This window comes from Hyaena hyaena, unplaced genomic scaffold, assembly GCF_003009895.1.
Source record: "Hyaena hyaena isolate Hyena2069 unplaced genomic scaffold, ASM300989v1 scaffold_65, whole genome shotgun sequence".
Lineage (NCBI taxonomy): Eukaryota > Metazoa > Chordata > Mammalia > Carnivora > Hyaenidae > Hyaena > Hyaena hyaena.
The window spans coordinates 1956356-1968574 of record NW_024080697.1 but is presented as its reverse complement, the minus strand read 5'-3'; the positions used below and the strand labels follow the sequence as shown (position 1 = coordinate 1968574).

The window sequence follows — 12219 nt, the reverse complement described above, 5'->3', positions numbered from 1 at the left end:
GGTTGCTATCTTTGATGCATCTCCAGAACACCCATAAAGAAGTTATTTTAGCTGGTTTCTAGTTTATTTAACATTTCTGGGGGGTGGGGGGGAGCTAGGGTCTGAAGCTTCCTGACCCACCATCTTGCTGATGTCACTCTTCGAGGCCTAAGGCTTATTCCCCAAGCAGTGAGTGTGTCTTCAAGGAGAGAAGTAAGGAGACACACTGGTCAGCAGACAGACCAGACTGAGAGGGAACGAGAGATAGACTGGACAGAAATGGCAAGGAGTAGGGGTCTTAGCGTGCTAACCCAAAGACATGGCCTTGATTCCACGGACTTGCCAGGCACCTGCCACAATGCCTCCAAGGCAACAGATATAAGACAGAAGTCAGGCCAGGCCAATCTGAGCCTACTCCAGCGTCCTGAGCCGAAGGTCAAAGAAACCAAAGGATCAGGGGCACCAGCCAGGTTCCCCCTCACATTCTATCAGGGCCTGCCCCCAACCACCCCCCAGGTTGGAGTATATGTTCAAAACCTTAAATAAGTCTGAATTATGAGCCCCACCCCCCAGCCCAGCCTCTTCCCTCAATCTGAAGGGTGACCGGCTGAGCTCCCAGTTGCTCCCACCTGCACACCAGACCGCATACAACAAGCACATAATAAGTCTGACCTGACAAGACCATGGCTCTGAGCAAGAGGCTGCCTTCCCATGTCCTGCTGCTCCTCTCTCCGAGCGATTTCAAAAGCTGATCGGTAGTCTCACGTGGGAAGCTGGTGAAAAGACAGGAGCCCGGGCCCCACCCCTAGCGAGTCCAGTTAAGGAAGTCCTCGTAGGGGCCCACGCCTCTGTATCTTTATCCAGCCCCTCGGGTGAGGTGTGCGGTCACCATTTTTGGCTTGGAGCACTGGTCTTGAACTCTTCCTCCCCAGAGCTGCCAGCCTCCAAGCTCATTTCCACCAGCCCACATGTTTGGTGCGGGCTTTCTGACAAAGGAAAACTAGAATTCACCTCCACTTTACCTTCCCTGGAAGTCTCAAAATGGAAGTTTTGTGGGGGTTTTTTAAATGTTTATTTTTGAGAGAGAGAGAGCGAGGGAGGGGCAAAGAGAGAGACAGAATCAGAAGCAGGCTCCAGGCGCTGAGCTGTCAGCAGAGCCTGACATGGGGGCTCGAACTCGCAAACCACAGGATCGTAACCTGAACCAAAGTCAGACACTTAACCGACTGAGCCACCCAGGCACCCCTCAAACTCTAAGTTTTATCTGATCCACAGTTTCAAAAGATAGAATATAATTAAACGCACACTCATGCATTAGTTATCAGCACTTAAAAAAATAGGTTTCATAAGCCAGACACAGAAAGATAAATATTGTATGATTCCACTTATATGAGGTCCCTCGCCATCGGCAAATTCACAGAGACAGAGAGCAGAAGAGAGGCTACTCCCAGCTGGAGGGAGGGGGGTTGGAGGGGTTACTTGATAGGTGCAGAGTTGTTGAGGGAGATGACAAAGCTTCGGGTATAGATAGTGGTGATGTTCACATAACACTGAAAGTACTTCATGCCACTGAATTGTATGCTCATGAAGAGTTAAAATGATACATGTTATGTCTCTTCTACCAGAATAAAAACAAACAGAACAAACTTCACCTAAATATCTGGATGTCTTATTTCTCCTGAAAAAAACACCACCACCAATGAGATCTGGTTACACTGGGTCACGTTTTGTGCATCAACAGTCGGCAGGAGTGGCCCAGCTGCTCTGTCTAGATTGGGAACGGACTCTCACGTTTGCTGTGACCCCACCACACCCCTACTTCATCTTGACTCCGTCACGTTTCTAAGACCTGGCTGGCCCCTAGGAGCACTTGATGGTTGGTCCTGGCCCCACCCCATCAGTCACCACTGACTCACCCAAGTCAGTCACCACTTACCTTCATCTCTTCCAGGCCCTGGCCTATTCCTGTCTTCCAGCGCATAAGGGGAGGCCAAGAAGCGGCCATGTGGGCAGCCGCTCCGTGTGCTTTAAGGGACAAGAACAATCACTGGAAGAGAACAAGAGCTTGCCTTCATCGCCCCCAACTTCACTCAGACTGTGAAACGTCTCTGACGTTAGAAAATCCAGAGTGGCAGGCGCCTGGGTGGCTCAGGCAGCTAAGTGTCTGACTCTTGATTTCGGCTCAGGTCACTATCTCACGGTTTGTGAGTTCAAGCCCCGCGTCAGGCTCTGCGCTGACAGCTCAGAGCCTGAAGCCTGGAGCCTGCTTCCAATTCTGTGTCTTTCTCTTTGCCCCTCCCTCACTCACTGATGGTGCAGAGCCTGCTTGGGATTTTCTTCCCCCCACCCCAGCCCCCTGCCCCTAACCCTGCCCGCCTGATCTCTTGCTCTCTCAAAATAAATAAATAAACTTTAAAAATTTAACCACATTTTTTTAAGAAAAAAAAAAAAAGAAAACATCCAGAGCGATAAGCGTAGACCTTCACACATCCGATGACCATGATTTTGAAACAAGAGTAGGTTGACCCCCCCACCTCATGACGGTGACCCGAGTCAGTGCCAGCAGACACCCCTCTGGCTATTAGCACACCATCGGCCAGCAAACACCACTTCCTCAAGGCTGGACTCGGTTTTCTAGAGCCCATCTTTATCTGCTAGAATCTGATTTCCGATATTGAAATACAGTGGAGTTCAGGACATGGTCCTCCAAATCATGGCCCCTGGAATATTTTAAGCTGAAGGAGTTTGAGGAAACAGCAGAAGCAGGAGAGTCACTCTGACCTCCTCCTCCTCCTCCTCCTCCTCCTCCTCCTCCTCGCCCTACTTCCCTGAAACAGGCCTTACAAACTGCCTGCAAGAGCTGCCACTCTCATGCCAGGAGCAAAGGCTCACCCTTACCTCTGAAGACAAAGGGCTGCCAAGGAGAACCCTAACGACCAGGCCGCGTGCAGCTCCCCCAGCCCACTACGATAACTCCATTCTCCTGACCACGATGGTGCTCTTTTCATCAGACCTACTAGAAACGTACACAGGACTGTTCTTCCTTTCCTCAGGGAGGCTCCCATGCCATGTAATACTTATAATCAATTTGGATGCAGGTGCCTGGCTGGCTCAGTCAGTTGAGCATCTGACTCTGGGTTTCAGCTCAGGTCACGATCTCATGGTTTGTGAGGTCGAGCCCCTCCTCCGGCTCTCTGCTGAGCCTGCTTGGGATTCTCTCCCTCCTCCCTCTTTCTGCTCCTCCCTTGCCCGTCCTCTCCTACATGCACTTGTGGACTCTGTGTATCTTAAAATAAATAAACACTTAAAAAATAAATTTAGGGGTGCCTGGGGGGCTCAGTGGGTTAAGTGACCGACTTCTGCTCACATCACGATCTCGTTGTTCGTGAGTTCGAGCCCCGCGTCAGGCTCTGTGCTGACAGCTCAGAGCCTGGAGCCTGCTTCTCTCTTCCCCTCCTCTGCTCACACTCTGTCTCTCTCTCTCTCAAAAAATAAGGTAAACATTAAAAATTTAAAAAAATAAATTTGGATGATGTTCTCCTGATAATCTGTCTTCATCAGTTTAATTTTTAGACCCACCCAGGGCCCCTAAGAGGGTCAAGGAAAACTGGATCCTCCCGCCCCCTAGATCATTCTGTCCAGCCTGTTTATGGAACACACCTCATCATTCCTGGGAAACGTGACTGGGCTCTAAGTGTGAAATACATTCCTATTTTCAAAGAGTATGAAAAAAGAATGTAAAATAACTTATTAGTGATTTTATTATATTGATTATATGTTGAAAGAATATTTTGACTTTATCAGGTTAAAGAAAATTTAGTACTAAAACTAGTTTCACCTGCTCTTTCCACTTTTTCTTTCTTTTTTTTAAATGTTTATTTACTTTTGAAAGAGAGAGAGTGGGGGGGGGTGTTGCGGAGGGGCAGAGAGGGAGGGAGACAGAGGATCCGAAGTAGGCTCCGTGCCAACAGCAGAGAGCCCGAGGGACTGAAACCCATGAACTGTAAGGTCATGACCTGAGCCAAAGTCTTACATTCAACTGAATGAGTGCCCCTACTCTCTCTACTTTTTAAACAATTTACATTTCACCAATTTGCAATGTAGCTAATAGAAAATTTAGTTGTATGTGCGGCTTGCACTATATTTCTATCGGACAGTGCTATTCCCGACAGCCCAACCAGCTGTGTCTGCTCCACAACTGCTTCTCCAAGGCTACCATACAGGAGCCCACAGTTATCCACAGGGAACATCCCAAGATCCCCACTGGATGCCGGTAGCTGCAGCTAGTACTGAACCCTACACATACCACGTTTGTTTCTATACACATCTACCTATGATAAAGTTTAACTTGTAAATAGGCAAAGTACCAGATTAGCAATAGCGAGTAATAAAATTGAACCACTCCAATAATATACTGTAATAAAAGTTATATGAATGTCGCCTCTCTCTCTCTAAATATCTTCTTGTACTGTACTCGCCCTTCTTAGGATGATGTGAGATGATAAAATGCCTATGTAATGAGACAAAGTGAGGTGAATGACATGGCATTGTGACATAGTGTTAGGTTATGGGTGACCTTCTCATAGGTCAGAAGGAGGCCCATCTGTTTCCAGGCTGACCGCAGATGACTGAAACCCTGGAAAGTGAAACTGTGGATAAGGGGAGCCTACTACATTTTCTTAACTTGAAAAGCAAACACTCTCTCCTGCTCTGTTTCTGGGTGACACTGTGCTCTCGGCTGCTCAAGGGCCCTTGACAAAGGCCCTTCCCATCCTGGTGCTATAGGCTCATTGGGGCCCAGAGCTCACTTGGTCTCTTCTGGCCTCCACATTCTATCACCAGACTCTAAGACAGGGCTTTCACCCAACCCTTCTGCTTTAACGTTGTCCGCATGACTCAAAACCCCATGTGGATCATTTCATGGGAAGCAATGGAACAAGTGTTGCTAAATGCCAGGCTGTGCATCTGGCCAGAGCCAAAGAGGCTTGGTTGCAATTCTAAGACTCCTTCCCTCTCCCACCAGAGCTGAGGATTCACAGGTTTCTTTTCTCCCAAAGACCAGAGCCCCACTTTCTTGTGCCTCCTGCCTCTATTTGAGCCTCTGCTAGGCTCAAAGGGGCAGAATCTGCCCTTTTGCAATTTACAACACGGTGGGTGGGGAGGCAATGCCACGCCAGGCACTTCCAAACAGAAAACAGGTTGGAGGCTCTGATCCTGGAGAAAACTGCTGGATACTTTATCACCACCATCAACCAGACACAAGGGGCATAATTCGAACCTCAAAATCCTGCCCGGCCCCCTTTTAAAAAATATATACTTTAGGGCCTCCTGGGTGGCTCATTTGGTTAAGCGTCCCACTTGGGCTCAGGTCATGACCTCACGGTTTTGTTCGTGAGTTCAAGTTCTACATCAGGCTCTGTGCTGCCAGCTGAGAGCCTGGAACCTGCTTCGGATTCTGTGTCTCCCTCTCTCTCTCCACCTCCCCGACTTGTGCTCTGTCTCTCTCTCTGTCTCTCTCCTTCTCTCTCTCAAAAATAAATAAACATTAAAAAAATTAAAATATATGCTTTATCCACATGACAGCTTGGAACTGGCCTACAGACATGGGCTTTTGGAGGTGGAGCTGCGTTTAAATCTCCCTTCTACCACTTAGTAGCTGTACGACCCTGGATAGGCTTCCTCTATCTTTCTGGGTCTCAGTTTCCTCACCTGTAACAACAGGGATGGTCCCACCTACCCCGCAGAACTGAAAAGTTACATAATAGATGAGAAAGTGCCTTTCCATCCCTTTCAATTGTTCCTAAGCATTTAGGCAAAGAAGATACTAAAAACCCCATGGAGAATGAAAATAAGTCTTTTATGCGTAGGTCCGGGTGCTTGTTTGTTTGTCTGTTCATTTGTTTACAAGGCATGATTTTAAAATCTGGTCCAGGAACTTTACAAAGGCAGGCATTGCCTGTACAGCCCTAGCACAGTGTCGGGCAAAAGGCAGATACTAGGTGAATGCTTGCTGGATGAATGAATGAATGAGTGAATAAATGAATCACACATTTGATACAGGCAGAGCTGGCGCACGCATGTTACATGCCAGAGGCGCTAGAGGTCAGTTACCAGGGCACAGGTGTTTGCAGACCAGTGTGAGGTTTGCAAGCCACAAAGAAGTCTTCTGTGGAGAAGCATTTGAAATCTGTGTAGACAAATGTGTAGAGCCTTTTTTCCAAGCAGCAAAGCTCAGGACACTCTAATAATATTTCTCCTCCATTCAGCCTGCTTTCTTCACAAAGAAAGGTTAAAACACATGCCAGGAACCAGACAGGTCATCTCTACGTGAGGAAGCATAAACGATTCAGTTTTTTATAACTTTTTTCTTTAGGGTGAAGCCTAAAAGATCAAATGAAACAGACTGGCTCTGCGATACAAATATATGCTGTCAGAGTGTTTTTAAATGTAAAATTCTTAGCATTTCCTAACCTTGGTAGGGAGTGCGTGTGGGGGAATGAATAAATAGTTTTATTAAATTTTAAAGATATATCGCATTAAGTTCCCTCACAGGTGTGTGAGAAGGGACCTGAAAACCTGTCAGTTTATGCTTTATGGCTTACAGAAAAATTCTGCATTCTCTGATCTTGCCAGGCTATCTGAGGTCTTCTCCCAGTTAGCAATCCTGCCCTCCCCAAACAATGGGTTTGTATTGCAGTGACCTTGTCTGAATCCTGTTCTGCTGGTAATAGGGAGATTTAACCTTTGGGAGGCCTGAAAGGTCCTGCCTTTCACTTCCCAGCTTTACCCTCCTGTAAGGGAAAAACGCCATAAGAACTAAGGGTTCCTGATCACAGCCACAACTGCATCCGCCTGCGAAGAAGTAAGACTCACAGGCAGTGGTCCAGATAAAGGAGGATCCCGTACATATTTGCTTCAAATATTTGGAGAAGGCAATGAGATTCATAAAATGCCCAACTTTGGGGGTCATAACCTCAATTGAGATGCAAAGAATTTGAGATCCTCCCTCTACAAAGAAGGCGAGAGAAGGGATTGAGATACGAGCTCTCCACACATCTCTCCACACATCTCGCAAAAGGTTTCTAGGCCTTGGAAATTCCGAGAAAGATTTCTACTCCATCCTGCTGGGTTTGGCTTTAATCCCCAGGGAAGGAGTTTGGCCCGAAGCATTGTTCCCACCGTTCTGGCTTCAGCTGTGTATAAAGGAAGGTAAGAACTGTGCCAAGCACCATCAGGGCACTGTTCTGTGGGAGTCCATGCTAGAGGAGACGCTGCACTCTAGGAAAAGCTGGTTAGTCAGGCTAAAAACATCTGCTAATTCTGCTGATATCAGAATAATCTGACACCCATGGGCTGCTCCCTGAGAAAGAATAACTTTCCTGGAATCACAGGTCTAGGCTGGTGGACTGTCAGGGTCAGGAAGGAGACCATAAACAAAGCTTATGTTCCAGAAGCATGCTTTCTGCTGGGGGAGGAGAAATTGTTAGAGAAAGAAAAGGTCTCCTCCTTCTGTTTCCCTGCACTCCTCTCCCACAGCCTTCCAGTCACAATCACTCACTCTCACTGTCAGTCACACCCAGCCACGAAGTCACCCAGAGTCACAAACACCGCTGAAGTCAGGAAATGACAGTCCCCCGCAGACTTAGGTGCGGTCAGGTACACTCTAACTCACTGAGCCTCCCAATGACATGACGCCCATTCCTTTGCACGTGGGCAAACTCCTCAACCCACCTGATTACCAAAGACAGCTAGGGCGCAGGCTGTTGACACCTCATTGGCCCCGAACCAGACGGAAGCGATGCGGGAGGGCATGCCCAGGATGAAGACCTGGGCCACAGAGCAGATGACCTGGCCCAGCACGGTGACTGGGAAGAGATGCGGCTTCAGGCTGCCCAGCTTCACCCAGGCCCCCAGGCAGTTGAGAGCCGATCCGGTGAGGGCGATGGTGCGCAGGCCGAATTTCTCCAGCAGCCAGGCGACGGGCAGGAGCAGGGGGATGTAGGTCAGCATGTAGCACATGGACAGCCAGTCGATGGCAAAGGCACTGACGCCGTAGAATTTCATGAAGATGTTATTGATGGAGCCGTACTGGATCCACTGGAAGGCGTTGCACATGGAGTAGCAGCTAAACAGCAGGACCACCGCCCAACGGCGCTTGCTCACCTTGATCACACTAAGGTCCTCGGGGCACGAGCTACTGGGGTGGACCAAGCCACCGGGCTGGGCCAGCGTACTGGGGTGGGCCGAACTGCTCGGGTGGGCCGAGACGCTGGGGTGGATGGAGACACTGGGGTGGGCCGACACGCTCGGGTGCCCCGAGGCGCTGCGGTCCGCGCGGAGTGCGGGCTCCTGCGCAGGGGTGCCGCCGCCGTGCTCCTGTGGGTTGGGATCCTCACTCACCATGACCACAGCCGCTCCCGAAGCCCTAGACAGGTGCCGAGGACTCCAGCAGTCTTCACAGACAGCGGCTTCGGCTGCTGCCTTCGAGCTGCGAGCTGCCGGGGCACTTGCGCTGTCGCCCACCCAGAATAAACGGAGACCAGAGCCTGCGTAACAGCTGCGAAGAGCTCCCTGCACTCACCCTCGGACTTCTGCTCCCACTTTTCCTTGGTGTCTTCAGCCCCCGACACCTCAGCCCGGTCGTGGCTACGGGTGCCTTGAGTCCTCCCCAGGGGTTCAGGCCAAGTTCAGCCCCTCAGTCTCCGGGAGGGAAAAAGTTCACGCCTTGCGCGGAGCCTCTAGGTGGAAGTCGGTTCTGCTCCCGGGCCGGCTTGGGGCCCCGCCCCCTCGGGCGCACGTGACCGCCCCACCCCCGTCCGGCCCGGCCTCCCCCACCCGCCTGCCCCCTCACTCCCCCCGGCCTTCTCCAGCCGGGCTGGTCCGGCTGCGCAGTTGTTTCGACACAGCTTGCGGGGTGCATTCCTCCCCCACGCCCCGGGTGCCATGGAAACCGCTGGGCTAACCCCCACCCCCGGCACTGCCCCTCCAGTGCATTTGCCCCTCCCAGGGGAGCCGCAGGAAAAAAAACACGGACGCTGCGGAGGTAACCCCGCAGACAGAGTCTCCTCCGCGCGTGTCCCCCCCATTCCCTGCGCGCGGGCACCGATGCCCGGCGCCCCCAAAGTGTTCTGGGGGATCCAAGAGGGATTCCGGACTTTTTCCCACTTGGCTGAACTCCCAGATCTTTGCTGAACTCTCGGTATAAAGAGATTTGTAGATTTCCCAGTCTAGACGCCCTCCGGGGGTAGATGGGAATTGCGGGAAACTCGTTTTGCTGGTTGCTTTCCCTGCGGACGTGGTCTTTTCTTGCGGAACTCATATTTGAGCCAGTGAGGTAGGGCTCTTCTCTCCTGTGGGGTCCCTGGGCAGAAGGGAGTTTGGAGGTTGTTTAGAGCTAGCGGTGTTGTGGGCATAGCGCGCGCGGGCTCTGGACGTGGTCTTCAGGTAGCGGTGGGCTGCCAGCTCGTGACAGAAGGTAACGCCTCAAGTCATCGCCTCCAGAAAGTCAGGCCTGCAGGGCATAAATACCTTCTAGTGTCCATTTTAGCCCAGGGACAGATAAGAGCCCAGATTCTCCCTGAGTTCAAACACCAGGCTAGCTGCTCCTAGGTGTGTGATGTAAATTAAGATGCTCCACCTCTCTGTGCCTCAGTTTCTTCATCCGTAAAATAGGGATGATGAAATGATAGTACCCACCTCACGGGGTTGTTTTGAGGCTTGAACGATGTAAGGCATGAAAGGACTGAAAATTCCTGGCGGATCGTGAGCATTCCATGAGAGTTGGCTATCCTAACTATTCAAAGGCTAACGTTTGTTGTACCCTGCTAAACATGTTTACTGCATGATGTCATTAAAGCATCACAGGAATTCTACGAGGTTGTTACTATTGCTTGCCTGCCTTTAAGATCAGAAAACAGAGGCTCAAACAGCAAAGTAACTTCTTACTAGGACCCCAGCTGGCTTGAAGACATGTAGTGCTCATGCCAGTCTGTATTCATTCAAGCCACAGCCCAGCTTCTCAAGTGCAGTGTGGGGGCACAGTGTGGCCATCACCTGGGAGCTTGTTACAGGGGCAGGAGCCCAGCCCCACACGTGACCTCCTGAATTAAAGCGACATTTTATTTATTTATTACTTATATTTTTAATAGTATTTTTTAAATATTTATTTAATTTTTATAGTATTTTTTAAATATTTATTTTTGAGAGAGAGAGAAAGAGGGTGGGAGGGGCAGAGAGAAAGACAGAAAATCCCAAACAGGCTCCTAGCTGTCAGCATAGAGCCGGATGTGGGGCTCAAACTCTCGAACTGTGAGATCATGACCTGAGCTGAAATCAAGAGTCAGAGGCTTAACCGACTGAGCCACCTATTTTTAGTATTTTAAAAAAGATTTTATTCATTCTTTTTTTAAATGTTCATTTATTCTTGAGAGAGAGTGTGAGTAGGGGAGGGGCAGAGTGAGAGAGGGACACAGAATCTGAAGCAGGCTCCAGGCTCTGAGCTGTCAACACAGAGCCTGATGTGGGGCTCAGATTCACGAGCTGTGAGATCATGACCTGAGCCAAAGCTGGACACTTAACCCACTGAGCCACCCAGGCACCCCCTGAAGAGTTTATTTTTAAGTAACCTCTACACCCAACGTGGGGCTCGAACTCACAACCCCAAGGTCAAGAGTCACATGCCCCACCAACTGAGCCAGCCGGGCGCCCCAAATAATTTAATTTTATTTACTTATTTTGCTTAATGTAGGCTCCACACCCAACATGAAGCTCAAACTCACCACCCTGAGATCGAGAGTCGCATGCTCCACCACGGAGCCAGCCAGGAGCCTCTAGAGGCTACATTTTAGAAAATCACCAGGTGATCTGTTTGTTTGCACATTCAAGTTGGTGAGCCCCTGAGTGCCACTGCTTTCCTTTTATTTTCTCCGTAAGTTTTCAGACGAAATAATGAATTCAAAGCTCTGGGCAGCGGTTCTCAGCTTGGGTTGCACATTAGAGTCACATGGGGAACTCTTAACATTCCTTTGCGTTGGCCACACCCCAAGTCGGGTTCTTTATGAGCTGACCTCTAGCATCTGCACCTTTAAAGCTCCCCAGGTGATCTCAGCAGGTAGCTGAGTTTGAGCCACCCTGGTGGGACCAGAGTCACTGGCTCTCAGGAGGGAACACTGCCTGGAGGAACCCACTTTTGGGCAGAAAGTGTGGGTCTTGGATTATACTGAAATGTTTGAAGACAGCACTCATGCCCACAAAGAATTTCTACACTAACTTACCCTTCCCCACTCTCGGAATTCCAGCAGTGTCTCCCATCATTCTGGAAGGAGCACAGACTTCCTTGGAAAGCCTTCCAGGACCTCTCCCTGTGCCTTATTCCTGGACCAGCATGGACTTCTCTCCAAACTCTTCACAGTGTATTCTTTTTGTTGTTGTTAAGAAATTTATTTATTAATTTTTTAAAAGCAATCTCTACACCCAACGTGGGACTCGAACTCACAACCCCAAGATCAAGAGTCAGATGCTCCACTGACTGAGCCAGCCAGGTGCCCCTTTACAATGTATTCTTAACTTCGTCTTACAGATATGGAAACTGAGGCCTAGAGAGTTGGAGTGTGTAAGACAGAACCCCACAGCTACTTAGCATCAAAGCAAGCAACAATACTGTTCTGCAAGTCTTCCCCTTCACACAGCTTCCACCTTTTGCTCCTCTGGGGTAACAAATGCTTTAGTCTGATGACAAATCCCAAGTGGCCTAACCTGCCATTCAAGCGAGTGAAGGGGTTGTCTTTTGTGGTAGTGTGAGTTGGATCTAATGTAAGGTTTGTATTCAGTCTACTAACCTCTCTATCCTTCAGCTTCTGGTCTATAAGATGAGGATTAAAAATACCTGCCTTGGTGGGCACGTGGGTGGCTCAGTTGGTTAAGCTTCTGACTTCGGCTCAGGTCATGATCTCACAGTTCGTGGGTTTGAGCCCTGTGTCAGGCTCTGTGCTGTCAGCTCAGAGCCTGGAGCCTGTTTCAGATTCTGTGTCTACCTCTTTCTCTGCCCCTTCCCCATTCTGTCAGTCTCTCTCTCTCTCTCAAAAATAAATAAACATTAAAAAAAAATTTTTTTTAAATACCTGCCTTGGGGCGCCCGAGTGGCTCAGTCAGTTAAGCATCCAAGTCTTGGTTTTGGCTCAGGTCATGATCTCATGGTTCGTGGGTTTGAGCCCCGTATTGGGCTCTGCAGTGTCAGTATGG

At 49.6% G+C, this 12219-nt stretch overlaps 1 protein-coding gene across 5 annotated transcripts in view; it reads right to left on the bottom strand.

Annotated features, from left to right (window-relative positions):
- FLVCR2 (FLVCR heme transporter 2) overlaps positions 1–8775 on the bottom strand; it is a 71270-nt gene extending 62495 nt beyond the window's left edge. For 3 of the 5 annotated variants that reach the window (XM_039232217.1, XM_039232220.1, XM_039232218.1), the window contains exon 1: positions 7711–8775. In XM_039232217.1, the coding sequence (XP_039088148.1) occupies positions 7711–8382 (672 nt within the window). In that variant the 5' untranslated portion in view covers positions 8383–8775. The remainder of the gene's footprint in view (positions 1–7710) is intronic. The other 2 variants (XR_005528457.1, XM_039232216.1) reach the window with 1 other exon arrangement.
- Positions 8776–12219: the final 3444 nt, after the last annotated feature.